At 40.1% G+C, this 27,063-nt stretch overlaps 3 protein-coding genes across 3 annotated transcripts in view; 1 reads left to right on the forward strand and 2 right to left on the reverse strand.

The window, feature by feature from the left end:
- Nucleotides 1–7,889, forward strand: part of LOC140551977 (dystrophin-related protein 2-like) — a 30,546-nt gene extending 22,657 nt beyond the window's left edge. Inside the window, exons 17-25 of the mRNA XM_072676285.1 lie at nt 89–225; nt 1,077–1,142; nt 2,262–2,264; nt 3,731–3,778; nt 4,176–4,517; nt 5,970–6,171; nt 6,331–6,439; nt 6,609–6,701; nt 7,870–7,889. Of these exons, the coding sequence (XP_072532386.1) occupies nt 89–225; nt 1,077–1,142; nt 2,262–2,264; nt 3,731–3,778; nt 4,176–4,517; nt 5,970–6,171; nt 6,331–6,439; nt 6,609–6,701; nt 7,870–7,889 (1,020 nt within the window). The remainder of the gene's footprint in view (nt 1–88; nt 226–1,076; nt 1,143–2,261; nt 2,265–3,730; nt 3,779–4,175; nt 4,518–5,969; nt 6,172–6,330; nt 6,440–6,608; nt 6,702–7,869) is intronic.
- LOC140552156 (tripartite motif-containing protein 16-like) lies at nt 7,765–17,285 on the reverse strand. Its single transcript, XM_072676220.1, has 6 exons — nt 15,149–17,285; nt 14,780–14,875; nt 11,937–12,170; nt 11,584–11,743; nt 11,232–11,288; nt 7,765–11,129 (listed from the first exon to the last, which is right to left on the reverse strand). The coding sequence occupies exons 1-6, from the start codon at nt 15,737–15,739 to the stop codon at nt 10,525–10,527; spliced, it is 1,743 nt and encodes a 580-aa protein (XP_072532321.1). The 5' UTR covers nt 15,740–17,285; the 3' UTR covers nt 7,765–10,524.
- A 3,508-nt stretch (nt 17,286–20,793) lies between these two features.
- On the reverse strand, nt 20,794–26,114 carry LOC140552164 (tripartite motif-containing protein 16-like). The gene is made up of 6 exons (XM_072676233.1): nt 25,483–26,114; nt 25,114–25,209; nt 23,999–24,277; nt 23,691–23,850; nt 22,302–22,358; nt 20,794–21,933 (listed from the first exon to the last, which is right to left on the reverse strand). Exons 1-6 carry the CDS (start codon nt 26,071–26,073, stop codon nt 21,410–21,412), a joined length of 1,707 nt encoding a protein of 568 aa, XP_072532334.1. The 5' UTR covers nt 26,074–26,114; the 3' UTR covers nt 20,794–21,409.
- Between the last annotated feature and the right edge of the window lie 949 nt (nt 26,115–27,063).

Consider the following 27,063-nt stretch of genomic DNA (forward strand, 5'->3'; position numbering starts at 1 on the left):
GAATGAACTGGACACTTAAAAGAATCTTTGTTAAACTAGTTTAGGTATGTCAGTTTATTAGCTAATGTGTGTGTGTGTGTCCGTGCAGAGCACCTCTGGAGAGAAGGTGAGGGCTTTTGCAGAGACCCTGAAGAATAAGTTCCGCTCTAAACAGTATTTCAACAGACACCCACAGCGAGGATACCTCCCTGTCCAGTCCACTGTGGGGCAGGGGGATGATGACAGGTAACACACACACACACACTCACACAGACAACATTCATGTCTATAATGAGTATATGTAAACAACAGATAGCAACTGATCACAACTTGTCTTGTGGTAGATTGGGGTTCCATTTTAGCTACACAACATATAACATATAATTGCATAATTGTAGTTTACAGCAGATAATAGAAAACAAACCCCTTGATATTATTGCCTAAAACACTCCAGTACTCCTGATTAAAAACTAGGGAGGAAGTGTCATACAGCTCTGTAGTCTCCAACTCATAAATTCCTCATTCTATTTTGAAATGTTGTTGTTTCTATTTTGAAACAGTGTTTGGGATGGACAGCTTCACTAATTATAAAGAGAGTGTTTTGATGTTGTTGCTTGCTAATAGGACAAGTTGTTGGGGTATAATACACATCTTTAAGCAGCATTGTGTGAGAATTGGTATTTCACTACTGATACACACATTTTACACATTTCTGGACAAGCTGGGAGGTACAGAACTGTCAAATAAACAAAAAGAGGCATGCCACTTGCCTTTTTTTCTTTCAGTGACAGTAGCGGTGAATAGATAAGTAATATGACAGGATTTTACATGAATATGCCTGAGGTTACACAGCGTTACAGTTCTCAGAAGCATTGTTACATAATACAGTTAGCAGCGTAAGGTAGTAACTATAGATATGTTATTCTAAATATTATTAAAGAGAATAGAGCATCACAATTATGCTGAAGCTGCTATTTTAAAGTATTAACTCGCCATCTGCCAAATACCATAAATGACAAAATAAAATATGTCAAAAAATAAAAGCTTATTTTATTGAATTCTGACTTCCTAAAATCTCTCTCTGTATTTGTCTTTAGTCCCAGCTCCTCTCCTAAGTTGCCATATTCAGAGTCTAACTCCAGTATTGAGCCATTTGCCTGCAGGTGAGTTGCAAACACACACACACACACACACACACACACAATTACATATGGTGAAGAAGGAATGAGGCAGCAAGGCTTGTTCCTAGAACCGTGCAATAGTTCTTGGGAGTTTTTGTGACACTCAACATGGCCTCTGTTTATGGATAGACTCCGGATTGACCCCAAAAACTTAGATTCTGGTGATGCTGGTTAGAGTCTCTGTTGTTCCATCTCCAGCTGAAACAGAGATTTAACTTTCTCCCTGTCTGTGCCTATAGGTTTTTGTGAGAGTGGATTTCTTTTAATAAATGTCTGAATTTAATAAAAATCATCTCTGTTGAAAACCATGAATCCTAAATTAACTTGGCAGACAGTATGTTTGACATGCCTGTTCTAGAACGAACTGCTTTGGTTAAATTAACTTAAATGGTCGAATTCAGCACAATTCATTAATCAGAAGCGGGTGTTATCATGACTACACAACACACATAGCCTTTCACTATCCAAAACATGCACCAGTAAACATACGTGTCTTCTGAGTTTTATATGTGAGGTTGATGAAAAACAAAAACTCACAACACATTTATACAAGTCTTGTATCAGGTGTGGCCAGTCCTGATCCTAGAGATCTACCACCCTGCACCCCTAATCTAACACAACTGATCTAGGTAATCGTGGGCCTTTAGAAGCATCAGATGATTAGAGACTGGTATGGTGGATCTGAACACTCCAGAACCAGGATTGGTCACCCCTGTTGTATTCAATATTTCACTCTTCCGTTGATTTCTTAGCAACAATATGCTACGCAAAAGTACAGGGAACATGTGTCAAATGATCTACCTTAACATTTAATCAGTACTTTTAAAATACAGGGAATTCTGGAAATGAATTTCCTTCATGGAATTCATGGAATTTTTTACAACTCTGGAATCAAAATATATCTTTTTTTACATTTTATGTTTTAGAGTACTCTTATGTTTAAAGTATACATATCAAGCCATTTGAATGTAATTGAAACAATAATATCAAACGTTTAAAGCTGTTTTGTGAAGTCACTGTTTCATTTGATCATTCAAAATAAAAGTATCTGATTCCCTTAAATTGTATGAGCGCACTAACCTTGAACACTGTGCCTTCAAGTACGTCTAACACATACACTCTTTCTCTATATGTCACAGATGTCCCATGGGTTGTGGTTTATAGAGCAGATTGCTTGATTTCACTAACCTCATCAGTGTGCTCGGCTGGAGGAGTTAATTAGTGGAATCAGGTGGAGATTAGCCAGGCTGTGCTGCAGGACAGACTTTAACCCACATTACCTACTGTACACCTAACCAACACACACACACACACACACACACAAAGTTATTCTGGTTCTTCACATACTTCTTCTAGTAAGAATGTTAGCAGTGAAATGAACATATGCACATGCACTACAGTCGTGAAACCATGTTTCCATAATATAAATATATTGTAAATATCTGGAAATTTAAAGACATTAATCTTTTGAAGCTCTGATAACATTAATATCCAGAATAAAGTTCTAATAACATTAATATTCAGAATGAAATTCTAATAACATTAATATCCAGAATGAAGCTCTAATAGCATTAAATATCCAGAATAAAGCTCTAATAACATTAAATATCCAGAATGAAGCTCTAATATCATTAATATCCAGAATGAAGTTCTAATATCATTAATATCCAGAATGAAGCTCTAATAACATCTAATATCCAGAATGAAGCTATAATAACATTTAATATCCAGAATGAAGTCTTAATTACATTAATATCGAGAATGTAGTTTTAATAACATTACTATACAGAATGAAACTCTAATAACATTAATATCCAGAATGAAGCTCTAATAACATTAATATTCAGAATTAAGTTCTGATAACATTAAATATCCAAAATAAAGCTCTAATAACATTAATATCCAGAATGAAGCTCTAATAACATTTAATATCCAAAATGAAGCTCTAATAACATTAATATTGAGAATGTAGTTTTAATAGCATTACTATCCAGAATGAAACTCTAATAGTATTGATATAATCCAGCTATCAAGAGACAGATTTAAATAATATGGGAGTGAATGAAGTGGCTTAATGCTGCACTGTACAGTCTCAGCCGGATTGTGGGGTAGGGCCATTCTTTACATGCCCTGATTTATAGTAATGAGTCACAGTCTGGAAGAGGGCAGCCAGGGGTCACACTGGTTATTAAGGTTGATTGCGACTGCCGCTGTAGCGTTGACCTTAGGCAGCTAGCGACAACTCACATCAGAGCAAGTGCCCAAAGTGATATATTTGTATTTAGCCTACATGTGGGCATATGTGTGCGTGTGTTATGTTAGTCAGTCTTTGCTTAGCATATTTCTCCAGCAGAGTAAATGTTTCACTCTCATGCTCTTACTGCCCCCTGTTGGTTAAAAAGATGCATTTCTGCGTGTTAACATTACTTGTGTATGGTATGAAAGAGCCAGAACCCTTTAAAATGGCACACATAATAATACAGTGGCATTCTGTATAGCATTCACTGACATTGTCCTTACTGTAAATAAATGAATGTTATGTCTGGTGTGTTTCGGATTTTATCTGGTAGACTGGCTGAAATGGAGAACCAGAACTGCTCCTTCTTTAACCACAGTCTGTGAGTATCATTGCTTCATTTATTGCTGTATTACAGTCTTTTCTTAAGGGTCCCTATAGTATAGGGACAGTACTGATCTCCTGCTGACTGAACTGTGCATTACACTATACAGCTCAATGTAAACAATATATGCACTGTGCTATGATCCATAAGCTGCTACTGTTCTCATATGTTCACTCTTTGAGATCATCATTGAGAATGAACTACCTCAGCCTAACCAGTGTAAGTGCAACTGCTGCAAACCAATTAGATGTGATTAAAGTATTTATTCCAGACTTTAATGTATGGATATTTGCATGTTTGCATATGATGGCTATCGTTTTCATGTAATTTATGTGTGTGTGTGTGTGTGTGTGTGTGTGTGTGTATGTGTATTGTGTATTTTCGGTTACTGCAGTGATGAAGAGCAGTACCCTCTTCATTACTATAGCCCCGTTCTTGAGCCTGACATTCTGCCCTGCCCTCGTCTGCCCAAATACAACCACACCTTTACAGAGCGGCCAGGCGCACTGCCCACACAGCCGGACTATAGTAACATCTGCATAGACTGGCCTGTTACACCAAGAGCCGAGCCCGAATACACCAACATCTGCATGGACGCCTCGTCTGGCACACACCTGCACAACTGCTACACTTGTATGAAGCAGCCAAGCAGAGAGGACTTTCTGACCAACAGCTCAAGCAAGCAGAGTCGGGGGCAGCTGCAGAGGTCCATCGGCATCCTGGAGCAGCAGAACAGGTCCCGGAGCTTTCTGAATGTATTACTACTTGTGAAGAACACTGAAGGTTTAAATAGGGAATATCATCTAAAGGTTTACTCATGCTGTTGATGAAGGCCCTACTATGTTTGATATACCCTTCACTCAGTCCATATATAAGCTAAGCTGCCAAAACAGCTTGTTTTAGCATGGTTATGATGTCACACCCATGAACACAGCCGCTGAGCCCCATCGACTCCACCTAGAGCAGTTTAGCTCCACCCATTCCTGCTGCAGTGATATGGAGTGTTCTACAGACAGTTTTTAGCAGTTATTGGGGGCAAGCTGAGGAAAAGCAGTTCCATATTCATTTATATTTTTATTTATTTAACAGGGACAGTCCACATTGATCAGCATCATTAATTAACAGTTTTATATGTGTAGTAAACTAATTTTAATCTGCACAAACACAACACAGATAACAGGCTAAGTAAACAGGCTTGAAAAGATACACTTTATGTAATAATATGAAGAGTATTTAGTAGCCATGTTTTACACTGTTTTGAGAATACCTCAATCAGTTGTCAATCAGTAGCTTCTTATCTCAGAATTCCAGTCATTTGATGCGTGAAAAAAATGTAGTCTGACCAAAAGACACATTTCCTTAATGGTAACATGTGGTCCTCTCTTGTAACAGCCCTAGTCAACCTATTTGAGAGCTTACAATTCTCCAACCACTTCAATATATGATCTATATGATATGGTTTAGTACATAAAACTTTGGGTTTTGCTTGCAGATTTTTTATACATATACATCTTAGACACAGTAACACAATTCTAAAACTGGGCTTACATTACACAACTCAAAGAAGCCTGAACAGGTCTTAAAAACACAGACCTTGTATTTTTTCATAAGGCAAATTAGACAAAGACAAGGCATAACACACATAATGAGCGATCACTGCAGCAAAGGCTATGAATGTGCTCAAATACCCCAAAGGAGTTAGCACACTCATGTGATCACTGGACAAAAACAAAGATTAAGCTGGATATGACAAAAGATAGAAAAACATCAGGGTGTGGTTGAATTAAGCAGCTTATTCAGTTAGTCTTCACAATGAAGTGTTTTTAGACAGGTGCAGTAGGCCCTACATATGGTAAAGTCATTACAGTAGCTTAATACGTTCTAATTGCTTACTACTTTTACACTGAATGTCATCAATGAATCACACTCATGACAACATTATTTAACCCAAAGGAATTTGGAAAGACACTATGTGACCGACTTACTGAACATATTTCACTGAAATTTGGCTGATAGTAATATATTTGATGTTAATAATGTTATGTGTATTTGAATATTTGACTCTGTCTCATATCCTTTTTATAACCTTTGACAAACTACAGTAATAGACGGTAGAGAGCAGAGGCTTGTTTTGTCATTTGAACTGAGACTGAGCCAGAGTGTAAAGTTGGTGGTGTTGTTCCTGTAGGTCCCTGCAGGGGGAGTATAGGCGGCTGCAGTGGCAGCTGGAGGAGGCTGAAGAGTCACAGAGGTCACCGAGGACAGCAGATTCAGCAGGAAATCAGAGATCAAAGTTAGAAGTGGAACTGGAGAGGCGTATGCTTCTGCTAGAGGATCACAAGGAGCAGCTGGAGACCCAAATACAGCAACTCAGAACCCTACTGTTACAGGTACACACACATATAGCAGATGCCCAGATATCCTTAAAAAAGATGCTTCGCACATTCGTGAAAAGGGTTCTTTATATAATAAATATAAAGATATTTTATAATAACACTAAAATCACTTCCCTCAAATTGCCACCATGTACTGAATCATGCTTTTATCAGGCCAGAGATGAGTCAGAGAACAGTGTTTCTGCAGGAAGCTCCACGTCCACCTGCTCACCTGGGCCCTACCCACAACACCTGCAAATCCAGCCCAGATCTGAAACAACAGGTACCTTATTAAGACCTGTCAGAGGAGTCACAGATGGGGCAGACGTTAGAATGTATGTAGCAAACATATAGACCCTTAGTGGATTCAAAATTCAAAAGAAATAGCAGTAGAGATCAACTTGTGCAAGACATAATGTTCTTAGCTCCACTATGACTTTGTTCCTGTCTAGGTGTGAGTGTCCAGCAGGGCAGTCAGAACCACACCACTGACCACCTACAGCAGGTCATTGAACAACTGAGAAATGCCTTCCCCTCAGAAAATGGTGAGAGAAGGGGGGGGGGGCTATGAAAGATATTTATTTATGAATTTGTGAAACAATGACTGGTTGTATATAGGAAAGTATAGAAGGATAGAAGTGAGCAAATAATGAAATGATAATGAATATAGAAAGTTTATGACTAAAATAGCCTCAGTGTATATCACAATACCTACATTTAGATTGTAAAAGGTAAAGATGCACTTTGTATTTGACACTGTACAGTGAAATGTGTCCTCTGCATTTAACCCATCTGTGTTAGTGAACACACACACACACACACTAGTGATCTAGGGGCAGTGAGTACACACACACCCAGAGTGGTGGGCAGCCAACTCCAGCGCCTGGGGAGCAGAGAGGGTAAAGGGCCTTGCTCAAGGGCCCAACAGTGGCAGCTTGCCGAGCCCGGGAATCGAACCCACAACCCTGTTATCGATAGCCCGGCGCTCTAACCGCTGAGCCAACCGACTGTTATTAATATTCAACCCTAATGAGAGACTGTAACACACACCTCAGTTTATATCACAATACCTACATTTAGAGTGTTATTAATATTAACCCTAATGAGAGACTGTAACACACACCTCAGTTTATATCACAATACCTACATTTAGAGTGATATTAATATTCAACCCTAATGAGAGAATGTAACACACACCTCAGTTTATATCACAATACCTACATTTAGAGTGTTATTAATATTAACCGTAATGAGAGACTGTAACACACACCTCAGTTTATATCACAATACCTACATTTAGAGTGTTATTAATATTCAACCCTAATGAGAGACTGTAACACACACCTCAGTTTATATCACAATACCTACATTTAGAGTGTTATTAATATTAACCGTAATGAGAGACTGTAACACACACCTCAGTTTATATCACAATACCTACATTTAGAGTGTTATTAATATTAACCGTAATGAGAGACTGTAACACACACCTCAGTTTATATCACAATACCTACATTTAGAGTGTTATTAATATTAACCGTAATGAGAGACTGTAACACACACACTCAGTTTATATCACAATACCTACATTTAGAGTGTTATTAATATTCAACCCTAATGAGAGACTGTAGCTCACACCTCAGTTTATATCACAATACCTACATTTAGAGTGTCAGTTCTAATTTGCCTGCCTCTCTGTCTTGTTAATTCCAGACAGCACTACTGCTCTGTAAACAACTGATGTCACTGAACTGGGTCTGCTGCCAGGGATTTTTTGATTGACTGCAAACCAGGAGTGGACAGTCTGTGATGTTTTGATGGTGGATAGAACATTAAATAGAATCAACCCCTTTATGCCTGTTTCATCTAAATTATGAAGCCAAAGTGACAAAATTATTTTTCTGATTATCAGCATATCTAATGTGTACAATTCTAAAATGTCATTTTAAGCTATGTTTGTCTATTCTCATGTGCTTCAGGTGCTCTATGACTCACTTCTTTTAAAGATCAGGGATGCATAATTGACATGTCTTGACAGGTATTGGCAGGTATTGCATATGTGTTGTTAAATGTACTGTGGTTGATTATTTTAATAACAGAGTGAAACAATTATATACATTAAATTCATTCTTAACCTGCAACCTTGCTGTGTGTGTACTAAATATATTGCATCAGTAGAGCCAGGATTCAGGAATCAAGGCTCACGCATGTGATATTTAAAAAGCCCAGACAGTCGAGTGCATATACAGTGATATGCCTGCTATGCAAATCAGTAAAAGGAGCCCAAATATTTTTTCAGTAGTTGCAGATGTTTAATTTGTTATATGCAAGATGTTTAAATATAACACATGTATTTATTCCTTTAAATAGGTGGAATATTTAACTTTTATAATAAACAAAATAATAGATTAGAATAGATAGAACAATTTAAATAAAAATGTAAAAGAATTTCATTTGCACTAAAATCTAAAACAGCAGTATGTAATTAAAACATGATCCATCAGTGGAGTCTATCTACACCACAGCAAGGTTCCATATAAGAGCAACATCTTTGGCTTAATAGTTTCTGTCTTAAAGGTGTGAATATTCACATGCTTTAAAAAAAATTGGGGAAGTGGTGCAGTATATAGTGGGATACATAGGAATAGGGTTTCCTATGTATTTGATTGATTAAATATTGTTGTATATATATTTAATAATTACACTGTTGTGGTCGAGGTCTGAAAAACATGCATTAAATAGGATATACTTGGCTTTAAAAGGTAATTGACAATTTTTTAACATTTCTTAAACAGACCTTTTTAATAATGGGTTATTGTAAATGAAACCCAGAAATGAAACCCAAATTCATTTCTATTTGACTTTTTCATACTTTGATTATTTGTTTCCTCCTGGCGAGCCCATGACATGACACGGCTCATCTAAAAGAATTGATCAAGCTGAGCAGGTTTGTCTAAACGCTGAGCAACTTAGCAGGGCTTAACTTCTTAGCCTCTTTTGTGGAACCAAAATTCAACAAAATGAACCAGGCTAATTGAGTTAGCTTGCTTTGTGGAATACCCCCCTGGTCTGTCTTTCTGTTTATTTCCTGTTAATTTTGTGTCAGCACACGACTCTGGATTCTGTTTTTGTCTCCACCCTAGCCCCCTTCCCAGTCTTTAGTGATCAAACCTGAGACTTCGTTGCAGACCCACCCTCGTTATCTTCCTCGGATGTGCCGTATCAGTGTCTGTGTATAAGGAGTCCCTTTGTTTCAGTGTTTCTTTGTCTGTTGTTGGGTGTCTACTTGCCTTCACTTCTGGACTTTTTGTTTTATGGTTTCGTGTCTCTTTGGTCTGTTTCTGTCTTTGCGTTTTGTCTTTCTTTACTTTAAGTTTGTTTTCCAAGTAATTATTTGCCTGAGTCTTCTGTGTTTGTGTTGTATAGTCCTTATGCACTTGTCTTTCTTTGCATATTCTTTAATAAACCTTTACCCTGCTTTTACCCCTGTCCACCTCCCTGCCCCAAACATGATAGTGACTATTTGTAAACTGCAGTGTTGATCCACTGAAAAGTTGCGTCCCCTGCTGGCCTGGGGCCTCACGCAGCATTACACGAGCAAGAAATTACACTTGTGATTCTTGTTGCTGTTTATGAATAACTATTAATATTAGAGTTTCCTTCACAACAAAAACTGAAGATCGTTTAAGCAGTAGTTCACAGGTTCTTGGTGCAGCACATAGGTTTTCAGATGTTGTTCAGTCCTGAAGATTGAGGTTAACTACACACATCATTATACTGACAAAACCTGACCAGTAGAAAGCATTGTACTGTAAAAACAGGAGGCTAGTTAAAGGAAAGTATAGATTTGTTAGTGACAGTTTAAGCTTTTATTGGTCAGATGTCTTCAGATTTAACCCTTGGTGTGTTTTACAGTACTTGCTGGTTTACTGGTTTTGTCACCATAATGAATTGTGTGTGTATAACCCAGCTCAATAAACATATTAGCTAAAAAAACAACTAATGTGTGTTGTGAAGGAAAAGTGAATAATAGTTATTCGTGAACAGAAACAACAAGAATCGCCAGCCCCTAATCTGTTGTGCCCCAACTGCTGCTGGACGTGCATTCACGCAAAGGAGAGTTGGGTTCCAGCAGGGAGTCAGAATTCAGCACTATACCAATGCTTGCATGCTTGCAGTCAAAAAGTCAGATTGTTTTGATTTGTGCTCCACTGATGACAAGACTCTTAAAGGCAAAGCAGTCAAACACCCATCCCACAGCAAGGAAAGCAGAAACTTTAAGGTGGCATCTGGGGGTGGCCAATCACATTCAAGTAGTGGGCACAGGGCACCACAACAGATGTCTTGTTTTATGCCACAGCACCTTTTTCAAAATAACGAGAAAATCTTTATTCCCAAACTTCCCATGGTTAAAATGCCTTTGATGATTCTAGGCAGCCATTGGGTTGACTGATTTTTCTTATCACATAACCTCACACATCCATAACCACCAACCCAGAACCCAGCGTAGAGCGGCTGAGTGAATGTGGTGTGGAGTGTGTGTAGGAGGGTCATTGTGTCAGAGACGCTGTAGAAGGACAGAGTTCCTGCACTGTGATCCACATACACTCCTATTCTGGAGGATGGTGGAGCTGAGAGCTGAGTCTCTATGTTGTTGTGGTAGAAAGAGAGAGAGGAGGAACACACCAGACTCCAGGACTGACTGTTGTATCCAAGCAAACACTCGTAACTCTCTCCTTTCCTGCTGATCCCTTTATATGAGACTGATATGTACACATACCCCCCACTCCACTCAACCTCCCAGTAACAGCGTCCACACACACTCTCCTTACACAACACCTGATACCAGCAGTTAAACCTCTCTGGATGATCAGAGTATGACTGGGCTTCACTCCACATCACCACTCTGTTCTTCTCAGACAGACTGAGGTAATTATTTACTGTGTTGGGGTCCAGAGTCAGCCGACAATAATCTACAGAAAGCAAAGAAAATAAGTATAAGAATATATATCCTAGGATAATATATATATATATATATATATTTATTTATGTGTGTGTGTGTGCGTAACACATACACTGCAGAAAGTCTTCTCTGGTTTTTGGCTCCGAGGATAAAATCTGAACTGCTGCAGCTGTGGAGACACACAAACACAACAGTCCAACAGCATGAATAGAATAGAATAGAATGAAAAACTTAATTGTGAATTGTGAGTGTAAATCAGCTGCTGGACACAGGTGATGGCTGCGGTGTGTAGAGGGTAAGTGAGAGCACTGAACAAAGTGGGTGTTTTCAGTGGAGAGGAACCGTAAGAGGAGTCCTATTAGATCATTTCTATGGAGCTCAGAGGAAACTTGTCTCACTTGTCTTCTTTCTGTCCAAGTAAACATTCCCATCCTTATGTCTGACAGCAGGACAGCTGCTCTTACCATGTGGAGGGATCTTCCTGAACTCCTCTCTGCAGAATTCCTCTAGTCGCTCTTTCAGCTCAGAGACAGATTTCCTCACTCCATCAAATGAGGGATGTTGATAGACAGTGATGCTGGCTGAGTCCTCAGATCCAGAAGAGACACAGAAAGACTGAAAACTCTACAGAGAGAAGAAATACAGTGGAGGAAGATGAAGGTGGAGAAGAGAGATGAAGGAGATCAGAGCAAATGAGACTAAAGAGAAAGTTGGGATTACAGACAGCTTTATTTAGTGGAGCTTAACGAACTTCTGCTGAGAGGAGCTTTACAAGCTTGATGAGGAGCAGCTTCCTCTGTAGATCAGTGAGTGTTACCTGGAGGAAATGGAGGTGATCCTCTGTGTGTGAAAGCTGCTCCAGCTCAGTGTGTCTCCTCTTTAGATCAGCCATCTCCTGCTGCAGTTTCTCCAGGAGTTCTTCAGCTCCACTCAGTTCAGCCTTCTCCTGAGCTCTGATCAGCTCTGTTACCTCAGAGCGCTTTTTCTCAATGGAGCGGATCAGCTCAGTAAAGATCCTCTCACTGTCCTGCACTGCTGCCTGTGCAGAGCACTGTTACACACACACACAGACCAACGTAAACCTGTTTAGACCATTTTAGATGTTGATGGAATTCATGCTGGTCTGTTAGTTCAGTTTCAAACATTGAATTATTAATTATTAGTAATTAATTTACCAACAGGCATAAAAAACACAAACCAGTTACATTTTGTATTTGAGTTTGTTAGATTGATCTTAATGTGTGTTTTTTGGAGCGGATGAAGCCAATACAGTTTTTTAGTATGAGGTGGTAGACAGTTCCAAATTGAAGGTCCTTGATGAGAAAGTGTAAACTGCCCAATTGATGTCCTAAAGAAAGCAGCATAAGGGGTAGTAGGAGGAACTTGAAAGCTGTATTGAAAACTGATTGTAGTTGCAAACCTTTTACACACAGGTTGTTAAAAGATTTATCTGTGTGATATGAGCAGTCACTAGTAGCATTCGTAATGAGAAATTAGCAGGATCTGTGTAAAAGGCTGTAAAATGTGATTGTAAACAGGACAACTGGAAAGGGCTGTAGCCATGAGAGAGTTATTGACTAGAGACGGACTAGGAAATATGACAGGTTGAACCTTAAGCAGACTGGGGATGATCATAATGCTTGGCTGGGAGTTTGGGAGGGTGAACAGCAAGCTGATCGTATCTGAGATATACAATGTTTCCACGCTGCGGTGCTTCATGCAGCTGGGGTAACAGTTCCTTTCTTTTTAAACACACAACTTCAGAGAAGTCTTCGCTTACATAGATGATGCCTAGTGCCTTCAGACAGTTTTAGTATTCCCTCCAGAGTAGAGATCTGTTAACTGAGAGCTGTTAGGGACAATTCAATAGTCGCTGGATATTGCTAGGGACATGTCCCTATAGTCCCTACCCAATTCTACACCCATGTTGCTAATATAAAACTGCCCAAATCTGCAAACAGTTCTAATAAAAACATGTGACCCGCACCCAGTGATGTCACTTCCTCTGCCTCTGAAAATCATTTCACTTGAACTTTTTTATGCAGATCAACGTGACTCATAATGACATAAAATAAGCATTAAGGTAAAACAGTAGGTAGCAATGTGTAGAAGAGTCTGTACAATAAAAAGTGATAAAGAAACAAATTGAAAAATGAAAACATACAAAGATAAATAAAAATGAACACACAAAGCAAACATAGTAAGATACAGAATAATAATTTAAATAAAAATGAACAGAATTAAACTAAGCTAAATTGAAGCCTGATAATATAAGATGATAAGATAATAAGATGATGAATTGAACTAAACTCAAAATTGATTGCGTTTACCTACTCAAATAATGTGATGTACTGCGATAGCCTCAATGAATAATTAATCACAAAAAACAATGTGATTAATAATCATTACCTATACGAAGGTTATTAATTGTGGAAGACAAAAACACAAAACAGTATGATTGATCAGTGGTTTTGTTTTAACAGTTTTGAGTCTGTATTAACTGACTTTTCCTTTTGATTAGATTATTAAAAAAAACTGTACTTTTAAAAAGTTATTTATTTTTTTCCACAAAATAGCTTTTCATTGCATTAAACACATACAAGTTTTTATTTTGGTAAGTTTATTGAAAGTTTGTTGATGTCAGTTGATGTTAACTGATTTGTGTTTACAAGTTGACTGATGACTGACTGATGACTGATGTACACATATGAATCAAGTTTTTTATCCAGTGCTAAAATTTGGCCATTTATGCCATTAATTCTGCTTTTCTGATGATTTTTCAGTGTTGTTGCTGCATTGATTTGATAGTGTATGGAGGGTTATCTAACAAATTCAGTGAATTTTGTTTTAGTTGTTCCACATCTATTTTGGAAATGCACACGTGAGTGACATTTTTACAATATATAAATAAACCATGGGTTTAATATAACAAAATCCAAAAAAAAACACACATCTCAGGTGGAAGGGGAGAGAAAAAGAGAGGGCAAAAATAAAATACTGTAAAATATTTTTATTTCACAAGCCTTAAAGCAGATTTCTGATAAAATTATTATTTCTTAGTTATCAGGTATCTTATATATTTTTAGGCCTCAATGAGGCTAGACTGTGCTGCCTTTTACAGCTGTTTATATCAGTTGTGTTTCACACCTTCTGCAGAAAGAGGAAGGAGGCTTCTGACTCAGCAGCTCAATCCTGAGAACAACAGGCCGTGCTAACTGCATTTACATAGCTCACAGCCAGCAAGGCCTCGCTAACACGTTACTGCCCTGATGGCTTTACTTAAGATGCCATGCCATGCTCTTAAGCTGCAGAGATATAGCAGTGGTTCCCAACACAAACTGCTCATGTCTGTTCTCTCTCTCCTCCGAATTGAAGCCTGAGAATATAAGATGCCTGATAACTGAGGAATAATACTTTTATCAGAAATCTGTTACCTTTTTTTCCTGCTTTATCATGAATATTCAATAAAGCAGCACATTATCTTACCATTATATTACATTATATTAAAGAGCTGTGTATTTTGAAACATTAGAAAAGTCATGATTTACGCACTCATATTACAAAATGCAAACTGGCGAGATGTCATCTTCCATGGTTTGTTGGCTGCAAAAATCTTCATCATTTTCATCCCAAAAGTAATATCAAATCTCTGCTCAGTACCTTAAGAGTGTCCACTGCCTGTTCCACCTCCTGCAGCTTCTTCTGCTTCTCCTGGATCCTCTGCTGGAGTTTCTCCTGCATCTCTTTTAGCTGAGTCTATGAACAAACACATTTGATGATGTTTATGAATTTGTGTGAATTATGATCTAGATGGGTAGATGGGTGTTGGCTGGTTACACATTCACTAACTGCTCTGATCAGTTTATTGAACTCTTCCGTACAAACAGCATTTGAACTCATTCCTTCAAAATCTATGTACTAAAATGAAGAACCGACTTTCTTTAACTCGATCAAGTGATTAATGAAACTCCTTCTGGATGAGGAATCTAATTAGTCTGAGCTGATTCTGAATGATCTAACAGTTCTCACCTGTTTCCTGCTTCTTTCTGTTGTAGCTGAGACTGTATCGTGACCCCTGTGTTTATCCATTGTGCATAAATAGCAGATAGAGCTCTGATCAGTACGACAGTAGATCTCGATCAGTCTGTCATGCTGAGAGCAGATCTTCTCTTGTAGCTGGGTGGACGCTTTGACCAGCTTGTGCTTCTTCAGTCCAGGAACTTCAGAGTGAGGTTTAAGATGAGTTTCACAAAAGGAGGCCAGACACGTCAGACAGGACTTGATGGCTTTGAGTTTTCTCCCGGTGCAGAAATCACACTCCACATCTCCAGGTCCAGCGTAACAGGGAGCAGGAGAAGCAGCTTGGAGTTGTGTCTTCTTCAGTTTCTCCACCACTTCAGCCAGCATGTTGTTCCTGCGTAGAACAGGCCTTGGAGTGAACGTCTCTCTGCACTGGGGGCAGCTGTAGACCCCCCTCTGTTCATCCTGATCCCAGCAGTCATTAATACACACCTTACAGAAACTGTGTCCACAGGGAGTGGTCACTGGGTCCTTCAGCAGATCCAGACAGACTGGACAGCTGAACTGCTCATGATCTACTGAAATACTGGCCTCTGCCATTTTCCTGCACTTCTAGACTGAGAGAGAACAGCACTCTGAGATCACTTTCGTTTTCTCTGAACTGAGCAGGAGAGACTTCCTGCTTTCCTGCTGCTCAGAGTGTCACAGAGAGGGGAGGGGAGGGAGAGAGAGAGAGAGGGAGAGGGAGAGATAGAGAGAGAGGAAGATAAAGAGGACAGAACTGATTGGTGGACTGGGAACTAAATATCTTGCACTTTGGCAGAACACATGACCGTTTAACTATTAGCTAAATTCATCAGCAAGAAATACAGCATTAAGTGGCTTTTACACACAGTGCTCCTCATGATCCAGGAGGTAGAGGAGCACACTTGGCTAAATCCCACATGGTGGGACATATTATTAGGTACTTCTTATTTTACATTATTTTACGGACTGTTAAAGACTGATGGAAAATAACAGACATTTTCAACAGTATTATTCTGTTATTTTAATGAAAGATTCTGTTGTAAATGGTCTGAATGTGAAATGCATTATGGGACATTTTTTAGACAAGTCCTAATAAAGCCACTCTGCACAAGCAGCCTGCTTTAACCTCTTCATTACAGTTTGTACTTTAGACACATTTTACTGTGTTTTCATGAATTATTTAGCGTTTTATTAACAGTGATATCATGTGTTTATAAAAGCAGCATTTTACTGTACATTTCTACAACAGTGTAACAGGCAGGACTTGTTCATTTATTATGTATCAGTCAGGATCTGTGAAGGACCTGTTAGCATGTATTATGCATCAGCTAGGACCTGGGGAGAGTTCTCCTCCCGCGAGCTGTATTGGGCAGCGCCCACAGGTGTAGTCTGCGTCTATTGGGCATGACGTCAACACAGCATGGCGCCTATATCTATCCGGACTTGCGCAACAGCGTTTGTTTGGCGTGGTGAACGCAGGTAGTATGAGTTATTGCTCTACAGACGGTGGGTGGATCATGTTTTATAGGAATTTCTCTCCTTGGCTTTTTTTAAGTAATGTGTTCTTTTAAGAGATTCTATTTCTTAGGGTTTGTTTGAAGTTTAGTATTGAGCTGTAGCTTTGTTCATACCGGTAGGATTTGCTAATGTTGGATAAAATAACGGATTGATCAGGGTGATGCTGCCATAGTAAGATCATCTATTGGGTCATCTGACTAACAGGCTTTGGCTTTGCTGATTTTGGTTAAGGTGGATGTTTCATTATTTGACCCAGTTTTATTTGTTACTGTATTTTTCCCTTTTATTTGTTTGGTTGATCTATTCTTGCTGCTACTTCTGTTCTGTCTGTTTGTTCAGTTGAGGTACTTAATAAATCAGTTCAGTTAACTGTGGTGCCGCATTAGTTAAAGTGGACTGGGTTCTATTGGTGGACCCGTTTGATATTAAAGTTAAATTTACAGTAACTTTGTGGAAACTGTGATACTTTTTTTTTATTTTTTTAAATTTTTTATTTATTGCGCTACTAATCACTGCCATATTTAAACAGTGTAACAAGCAGTGCAGTGATGCTGAGACTAACACGGTGTATTAGCCTGTAACACATTTATTTATATATATATATATATATATATATATATATATATATATATATATATATTATTTATTTATTATTTTTAATTAGTTTAGTGGACAGTCACATGAGCGCAGCTAGTTAAGTCTCCCTGGTCATTCTCCAGCACCATCACACTGAATGTGGGGATGACCCAACACTGTGCCCCAGGGGGTTCTGAGTTCTCTGCTGCTCACCCTGCTGACTCATGACTGTGCGGCAAAACTCAAATCACTTCATAAAGTTCACCAATGACAAACCAGTGCTGGGTCTGATCAGCATACAGAGAGGAGGTGCAGTGCCTGACAGACTAGTGTAAAGTCAGCAACCCTTACCTGAAGGTAGACAAGACTAAAGAAATGGTTGTTAACTTTAGGAGAACGCTACACAACCACTCTCCGCTCAACATCGACAGGCCCAGGCCCTGCAGATTGTCAAGAGCACAAAGTTCCTTGGCGTCCACTTAGCAGAGAACCTCACCTGGACCCTGGACTTTCTCCGGAAGCTGAGAGGCCAGTCTTCCTCTACTCATCCCCACCATCTTCTACACAGGCACCATAGAGAGCATCCTGCATCACTGCCTGGTTTGGGAACTGCACATTCTGACCAAGACCCTCCAGCAAATAGTCAGGACGGCTGAGGGGCTCGTTGGAGCCTCTCTCCCATCAATCACGGACACTTACGCCCTTCTCACAAACTGTTCTGCCGCCGGCCATCGGGAAGAAGGTACCGCAGCATCCGGTCCAACAAGACTGCAACAGCAATTTCCCCACAAGCAATCTGACTCCAGTGAAAGCATTGCACTACATACTACCTCACTAAATCCCTGGGCTCTGCACATTTATTGCACAAGTTGCACAGACCTATTTTAAAAATGGCTGCTCTAACCTGTGCTGCACTCTACTGGTTTGAACATGATATGCACATTTTATTGCACGACCCTACTCCCCACTACTCTCAGTCTGTCTTATGTGCATTCTAGTCTGCACTGTATGCCTTGTGTTGTGCTGTCTGTATTCACTTGTTCTGTGTTGGACTTTTTTGTTTGCACGGTGTTGTGTTGCACCATGGTCCTGGAGGAACGTTGTTTCGTTTCACTGTGTACTCTGTATAGAGTTTACATGACCAAGCCTCTTGACTTGGTCAGTCATAGCTGATTAAAATCTGTATAAATATCTATGCTGACGTCAGACACCTTAAACTGATAACTGACCTTTTTGTTGACTTTATAATCTGATTGGAGCTCCAACCACTGCAAGAATTCTACAGAACAGTCATCATGGGCTTGTTAGCACAACATGCCTTTACCATTCCAACCAGAAGACCTCAGGAAGAACTGAGGAGTGGATGTAGCTCTTTGGGAGGGGTCATAATCTGCTGCTCCCAGAAAAATATCCCTCATGCTGGTTAAGGGTCAGCAGATGAGGAGTGCCCCTCCAGAAGCAGAAAGACCATAAAGCACATCTGTAATGAGCTTGGTCTAACTTGTGTTTCCAGGTATAGCAGGATTGTGAGAACTGATCCAGACAAACTATGGTGGTGAGCGTGAACTTCCTGCTGGTCATGTCTCACAGGATTAGTAACCAGTGAAAGGAGCACATAAGCATTAGACAGAGATATAATGTTTATAGCGGACAGTCACATGATCACAGCTAGTCCAGTCTCCCTGTTTCATCCTGTTTATCTCTCATACGTTTGTTACAATGTCCAGTCTTACATTTCTCTGGTGTTTAGATCAGCTCTCACATTTACATCACTACACCTCTCAAGTGGGTGGGTGTGGGACTCACTCATTGTTCTCGAATCTCACAACAAACCTCTGAAATCTTCAACTTTACTAAATATCTGAGACTTCAAACTCCTGCTGAAAGCATATTACTCAGCATGTTTGGGTTCAGGGCCTTTATTCTGTCTTGATGTCCACTGTCTGCTGTGCAGCAAGAGGGACATCTTGTGCTGGTATGATGGTGCTATATCACAGTGTGCTGGGGCAGAGGTTCTAGTGCAGGGCATCTTCTACACACTGTGCTTTTCTCTTAGAGGAACTGGGAAGCTGTGTGTAACCTGTAATGGTAGAAACTGGTTCCTTCTAATGAACTTTATTCAAAATTCTGCTGGATTTGTACTTCGCTGAGAGTTAAAGGAGTTGAATAATATATAATCCAGTACTGAACTATATTTGTAAAAAATCTCCTTTTACTGCTTTCTTATGCTGAGAGATGCAGAATTGATCAGTACATTTCACTGCAGTTCTGTAGCTGAAGCAGAGCTTTAGACTCGGCTACTTTTGTAATAAAGCTGTTGTTGGAAAGCTACTTTTACTGGAGTCATTATTTCACTGCAGTAACAGTTTATTTTACTGGGTGCTGGTTTACACTACTCTACATGTAACAGAGGGAGAAAACATGGCCTCGTTTTGGGGGGATTTCATGGAGTTAAGCGCTTTCACACGGTGTAATGGAGTTTGGGCGACCCCTAGTGGCAAGTGGTGAACTGCAGCTAGACTTAGCTTTGGTGCTTCTGAGCTGCGGTCCTTCAGCAGCAGACTGTGCTTCTAACGCTGGGGGCAGGAGCACAGCTCCGTGTTTTGTTGCTAAATTCAGATTAAAAACGTGTTTCAGTTAAAAATCCTCTACTCACTTCAACTATCATACAGATGAGCAAGTGTTGAGATGAAGACTGCACTGTTTTAGCTCGTAGTTCAGCTTTTATCAGCTTCGTCTTCGTTTCTCTGTCGTGAGTTTGGGTGAGGAGAACATGAGGCTCCATTTTCCTCTGTTTTCTCCAGTCCTGCTAGCGGTGGATGAACTAAGCCATGTTTTACTTTCATTAGAGATATTAGTATTTCTTTACCCAGCTTAAACCTGATCTGCAGTCATCACACCACCTAGAAGACTTTGAACCTCTCCAGCCCTTTTTTCCATTTCCAGTCTGAAATTACACTCCCACATCTTGAGGCTTTCTGCTCCAGCCTTATATAAACTAGAGGCAATTTCACCAGTTACTGAAAAGCCTTCACTTTTGGAGTAGAAAACATGTAGAAATATTGAAATTGATCTGCAGTGGTCAAAATATAATAAAAACCACAAAAAGAATTTTCCTGAATTTCATTTTAAAATCTAGATTTTAGAGACTATAAACTGAAGCCTTCATGTCCCCCAAAACTTTCTGCTTTGGACTCTCGTGTCACCATGGGTCTACTTTCACCAGGCAACATTTGGAGCTGATCCCTCCTCCTGATTTGAAGTTCTTCTAGCTGGAGCTGACAGTGAACAGGCAGCTTCTCCAAGTGTCCTTTTAGAGTCTCCAAAGTCTCCAACCTCTCCATCATAAGAACAGCTCATTTTACTGCAGGAAAGGGATCGTGTATTATCTGCACTTGATGGCAACATGTTATCCTGTATTTCTTCACCTTCTTTTTACAAACTTACGTCATCCACCAGTTCTGATTGAATATTTTATTCTAGTGCCAAACCAAGAGCAATCAGTAGTAGATAAGAGCCAAGAGGCAGGAGGGTCTAGTTTCACCTTTGCTTGTTTTATTTAGTCAGGTTTTGTTATTCTAGCTTTCACAGCTCTCACTGCTGTCCGACTCCAGCAAAGCCTCGACTTCACTTTCCCGTTCCAACTCAATCAAAATCTCTCCAACAGCATAAAATACTTTCTTCTATGATTTCTGAGTTGGTTTTGAAGCAATTTTTATTGATTATTGCTGCCAATAATTTCTTCCTTCCTGAGAAGCTGCTTCAAGAAACAATCCTTCAGAAGGAAAAAGGTTCTGGAGCTCAGATTTGAGAAGCTTCAGAGCTGCATGAATGAAATGCTGGATTTCTGATGGAAATCCATGATGTGAGCTGACAGACTGTAGATGAGCTGGTGTGAAAGGACTCCTTCACATCCTCACCTAATGCTTCCTTTTCCATCAGCTGTGTTACTGACAACCCTCTGAACTCTTCATCTGCGGCTGTTTAAACACTTAAGCAGCAGAGAGGCTGAGAGAATGTGGGTTCAGCTCTGTGGAGAAGACGTGAAGAAGAGTCTTCATGTGAAGAGCTTCATCTTTTTCTCTCAGTTAATGAATGAAAGAGAAATGTAGGAGATTCTTTTCAGATCTACAAGATTTAACACACACATCACTTCTTATCACATAACCTCACAGTTCCTTCAACATAGAACCCAGCGTAGAGCGGCTGAGTGAATGTGGTGTGGAGTGTGTGTAGGAGGGTCATTGTGTCAGAGACGCTGTAGAAGGACAGAGTTCCTGCACTGTGATCCACATACACTCCTATTCTGGGGGATGGTGGAGCTGAGAGCTTAGTCTGAATGTTGTTGTGGAGGAAAGAGAGAGAGGAGGAACACTCCAGACTCCAGGACTGACTGTTATGTCCAAACCCACACTCATTACCCCCTCCTTTCCTGCTGATCCCTTTATATGAGACTGATATGTACACCCACCAATCTCCACTGTTCCACTCAACCTCCCAGTAACAGCGTCCACACACACTCTCCTTACACAACACCTGATACCAGCTGTTAAACCTCTCTGGATGATCAGAGTATGGCTGGTCTTCTTCACTCCACATCACCACTCTGTTCTTCTCAGACAGTCTGAGGTTATTATTCACTGTGTTGGGATCCAGAGTCAGTCGACAGTAATCTACAGAAAAGTAAAGAAAAGAAAAGTTAAATTATTTAAAGTAAAACACTGTTGCTGAGTGTGTGCGTGTGCTTGTGTGTGTGTGTGTTTAATTCAGTATATGTCTGTGTGTGTGTTTGTCTTTTAATGTGTGTGAATTTATTTCATTTAGTGTCGTGTTTGTGTGTGTTGGGTATGTATATGTTTTGTGAATGTGTGTGAGTGTGTGTATGGATGTGAGTGTTCCTTTTAAATGGTTTGTGTGTGTATGTTTTCTTTGTGTGTGTGTGTGTGTGATATTGTTTTAATGTGTGTTTAATTCAGCAATTGTGTTTGTTTGGTATGTCTGTCTGTGTGTGTGTGTGTGTGTGTGTGTGTGTTACACATACATTGCAGAAAATCTTCTCTGGTTTTTGGCTCTGAGGATAAAATCTGAACTGCTGCAGCTGTGGAGACACACAAACACAACAGTCCAACAGCATGAATAGAATAGAATAGAATAAAATAGAATAGAATAAAACTAGAGTAGAATAGAGTAGAATTAAAATGTTCATGAAGATTAAAGATAAAGTTTAAAACGTAAAAACAATCTTTATTTCTAAGAAACTTTGGAGATCAGTCATTTCAGTCTTTCTCTCTCTCTCTCTAAAACAGGATTTACCTGTTGATAAATATAACAGTTTTGTAGAAATATGAGAGAAGTAATAACAGTAATAATAGAGGAACAGCAATAATACAATAATTCATGTAAAGCAAATAAATGATATTTTTAAAGGGTGCTCTTTTAAATGTATGTTAATTACACTGATCAGTTATTAGCATCTTTCTCGCTGTGTGTGTGTGTGTGTGTGTGTGTGTGTGTGTGTGTGTGTGTGTTATTTGTCTAATGAAATATGACACTCTGTTACAGTGTGAATCTGTAAGGGTGGACCAATTCCAGCCACCAGAGGGCAGCGGTAGTCCGATAATCAGTCCTAACTCCCAGCACCTGGTGAGCTGAGTATATATACTCCTCAAGGAACAACCAGAGTGGCTGGTTCTTTGTAGAGCACATAGTGTTTACAACATACAGGCGGTTATTTGGTGTTGTTTCATACACTGTGTTCCTTCTGTCTTGTCTCTTTTGAAAAGTTAGGTCTCACCCTTCCCTACTTTCCAATTCCTGTTTAAAAGAAGGCAGTGAGGTTTCTCCATCCCCTTCTCCTAGTTTACTCATTTATCTTTAGGAAGAACTGGAGGTTCAAGGAACCTTCCTCCTTTCCCTCCTTATTTTTCTGCCATAGCTTTGTTTGGCAGTCCAAGCTATTTAGTTCGCCTCAGTTCAAAGAAGGCAGCCAGCCTCCCCTGGCATCGTTGTCTGGTTTTCCCGCTCAAACCCTCCCCTGTGCAGTGGTAAAGTAGTGGTAAAGTACCTGGTTTCTGATCCCGTGGACCTGGGTTCAATTCCCACTGAAAGTTGGGATATCATTAAGTTCTGATACCCATGCCTTTCTGTTCCACATCTTGACAGCTAAGTGTTTAGGTCATATTCTAACTACCACTGGTAGCTCTATCGGTAGGGCCCTGGACTAGTTCTATTAGTGCTACCATTACAGAATCAGCTGCTGGACACAGGTGGTGGCTGCAGTGCGTGGTCAGTGTGTAGAGGAACAGTAAGAGGAACAGAGTTCAATTAGATCATTTCTATGGAGCTCAGAGGAAACTTGTCTCACTTGTCCTCTTTCTGTCCAAGTAAAGATTCCCATCCTTATGTCTGACAGCAGGACAGCTGCTCTTACCATGTGGAGGGATCTTCCAGAACTCCTCTCTGCAGAATTCCTCTAGTCGCTCTTTCAGCTCAGAGACAGATTTCCTCACTCCATCAAATGAGGGATGTTGATGGACAGTGATGCTGGCTGAGTTCTCAGATCCAGAAGAGACACAGAGAGACTGGAAACTCTACAGAGAGAAGAAACACAATGGAGGAAGATGAAGGTGGAGAAGAGAGATGAAGGAGATCAGAGCAAATGAGACTAAAGAGAAAGTTGGGATTACAGACAGCTTTATTTAGTGGAGCTTAATGAACTTCTGCTGAGAGGAACTTTACAAGCTTGATGAGGAGCAGCTTCCTCTGTAGATCAGTGAGTGTTACCTGGAGGAAATGGAGGTGATCCTCTGTGTGTGAAAGCTGCTCCAGCTCAGTGTGTCTCCTCTTTAGATCAGCCATCTCCTGCTGCAGTTTCTCCAGGAGTTCTTCAGCTCCACTCAGTTCAGCCTTCTCCTGAGCTCTGATCAGCTCTGTTACCTCAGAGCGCTTTTTCTCAATGGAGCGGATCAGCTCAGTAAAGATCCTCTCACTGTCCTCCACTGCTGCCTGTGCAGAGCGCTGTTACACACACACACACACACACACACACACACACACACAGTGAATATCCTCTGTTACACAACACTCCTTGTCTCAGATGTAGTCGATCAGCTCAGTCATGTTTGGTGTGTGAAGTCTGGTTCTCTAGGTTTCACTGGAGCTACAAGGCTAATGTAGCAGTGGTGTAAAAGTACTCTGATTCTGATGAGATCTGAGTAACAGTAAGAGTGAAGGAAAGGAGCTGGAGGAAGAATCAATCAGAGTAAAGAGGAATTATTTGCTTCATAAAGGGAAGAAAGGAAAAGTGAAAGCTGCAATGAATCAAATCACTTCTAATGAATGTGATCTTTAGCAGAGCTGTTTCAGTACTGTGACCTGACCTGGATCCTGACTGGAATTGTTCAAAAACATCATATTTTTATTTATTTGTATAAACATTTTCTAGTATTTTACTGAACCACAGTAGGTTGGACTCATGTTTGAGGTAAACACTAAAACAAAGAACAGTACTGAAGATCCTCACATTCTGATTATTAGATCTTTGTGTTGATTAATGTTGTATAAAAGCATAGCAGGTAAATATTTCTGCTTTTTTACTGTAAAGCCGTTCTAACAACAACTGGAAGCTCATATTCGATCAGTAACAGATCATTTGTTCAGGAAATGTAGTAAAAATAAGGTAACCTTGTTTATGTGGAGTCTGACACTGTATTACACACTGTTATCTATAAACATGAAAAAGAAATGATCTGTGCGTTGTCAGGTTTTATAGATTAGAAATAGCTACATTAGCCTCAGTCCTTCACTGCAGAACTGAAAAGCAAACTTCAGACCCCGAACAGCTTTTGACTCACCTTAAGAGTGTTCACTGCCTGTTCCAGCTCCTGCAGCTTCTTCTGCTTCTCCTGGATCCTCTGCTGGAGTTTCTCCTGCATCTCTTTTAGCTGAGTCTATGAACAAACACATTTGATGATGTTTATGAATTTGTGTGAATTATGATCTAGATGGGTAGATGGGTGTTGGCTGGTTACACATTCACTAACTGCTCTGATCAGTTTATTGAACTCTTCCGTACAAACAGCATTTGAACTCATTCCTTCAAAATCTATGTACTAAAATCAAGAACCGACTTTCTTTAACTCGATCAAGTGATTAATGAAACTCCTTCTGGATGAGGAATCTAATTAGTCTAAGCTGATTCTGAATGATCTAACAGTTCTCACCTGTTTCCTGCTTCTTTCTGTTGTAGCTGAGACTGTATCGTGTCCCCTGTGATCCTCCATTGTACATAAATAGCAGATAGAGCTCTGATCAGTACGACAGTAGATCTCGATCAGTCTGTCATGCTGAGAGCAGATCTTCTCTTGTAGCTGGGTGGACGCTTTGACCAGCTTGTGCTTCTTCAAGGCAGGAACTTCATAGTGAGGTTTAAGATGAGTTTCACAAAAGGAGGCCAGACACATCAGACAGGACTTGATGGCTTTGAGTTTTCTCCCGGTGCAGAAATCACACTCCACATCTCCAGGTCCAGCGTAACGGGGAGCAGGAGAAGCAGCTTGGAGTTGTGTCTTCTTCAGTTTCTCCACCACTTCAGCCAGCATGTTGTTCCTGCGTAGAACAGGCCTTGGAGTGAACGTCTCTCTGCACTGGGGGCAGCAGTGGACCCCCCTCTGTTCATCCTGATCCCAGCAGCCATTAATACACACCATACAGAAACTGTGTCCACAGGGAGTGGTCACTGGATCCTTCAGCAGATCCAGACAGACTGGACAGCTGAACTGCTCGTGATCTACTGAAATACTGGCCTCTGCCATTTTCCTGCACTTCTAGACTGAGAGAGAGCAGCACTCTGAGATCACTTTCATTTTCTCTGAACTGAGCAAGAGAGACTTCCTGCTTTCCTGCTGCTCAGAGTGTCACAGAGAGGGTAGGAGAGAGAGAGAGAGAGAGAGAGAGAGAGAGAGAGAGAGAGAGAGAGAGAGAGAGAGAGAGAGAGAGAGAGAGAGAGAGAGAGAGAGAGAGAGAGAGGGGACAGAACTGATTGGTGGACGGGGAACTAAATATCTTGCACTTTTGCAGAAAACATGACCGTTTAACTATTAGCTAAATTCATCAGCAAGAAATACAGAATTAAGTGGCTTTTACACACAGTGCTCCTCATGATCCAGGAGGGAGAGGAGCACACTTGGCTAAATCCTACAAGGTGGCAGACATATTATTAGGTACAGGAGTTCTTATTTTACCTTATTTTACGGACTGTTAAAGATTGATGGATATAAATATGGATGAAATATATAAATAACAGCCATTTTCAACAGTATTATTCTGTTATTTTAATGAAAGATGCATTTCTGTTGTAAATGGTCTGAATGTGAAATGCATTATGGGACATTTTTTAGACAAGTCCTAATAAAGCCACTCTGCACAAGCAGCCTGCTTTAACCTCTTCATTACAGTTTGTACTTTAGACACATTTTACTGTGTTTTCATGAATTATTTAGCGTTTTATTAACAGTGATATCATGTGTTTATAAAAGCAGCATTTTACTGTACATTTCTACAACAGTGTAACAGGCAGGACTTGTTCATTTATTATGTATCAGTCAGGATCTGTGAAGGACCTGTTAGCATGTATTATGCATCAGCTAGGACCTGGGGAGAGTTCTCCTCCCGCGAGCTGTATTGGGCAGCGCCCACAGGTGTAGTCTGCGTCTATTGGGCATGACGTCAACACAGCATGGCGCCTATATCTATCCGGACTTGCGCAACAGCGTTTGTTTGGCGTGGTGAACGCAGGTAGTATG

The sequence above is a fragment of the Salminus brasiliensis genome, chromosome 1 (assembly GCF_030463535.1).
Source record: "Salminus brasiliensis chromosome 1, fSalBra1.hap2, whole genome shotgun sequence".
Taxonomy (NCBI): domain Eukaryota; kingdom Metazoa; phylum Chordata; class Actinopteri; order Characiformes; family Bryconidae; genus Salminus; species Salminus brasiliensis.

Coding starts and splice junctions, on each gene's coding strand:
- LOC140552156 (XM_072676220.1), bottom strand. CDS start 15,739: ATGGCAGAGGCCAGTATTTCAGTAGATCATGAGCAGTTCAGCTGTCCA. Junction 14,876..15,148: donor CAGAAAGAAGCAGGAAACAG/GTGAGAACTGTT, acceptor GTTTGTTCATAG/ACTCAGCTAAAAGAGATGCA. Junction 11,130..11,231: donor CAGAGAAGACTTTCTGCAGT/GTATGTGTTACG, acceptor TGCTTTCTGTAG/ATTATTGTCGGCTGACTCTG.
- LOC140552164 (XM_072676233.1), bottom strand. CDS start 26,073: ATGGCAGAGGCCAGTATTTCAGTAGATCACGAGCAGTTCAGCTGTCCA. Junction 25,210..25,482: donor CAGAAAGAAGCAGGAAACAG/GTGAGAACTGTT, acceptor GTTTGTTCATAG/ACTCAGCTAAAAGAGATGCA. Junction 23,851..23,998: donor AGCTGCTCCTCATCAAGCTT/GTAAAGTTCCTC, acceptor TTCTCTCTGTAG/AGTTTCCAGTCTCTCTGTGT.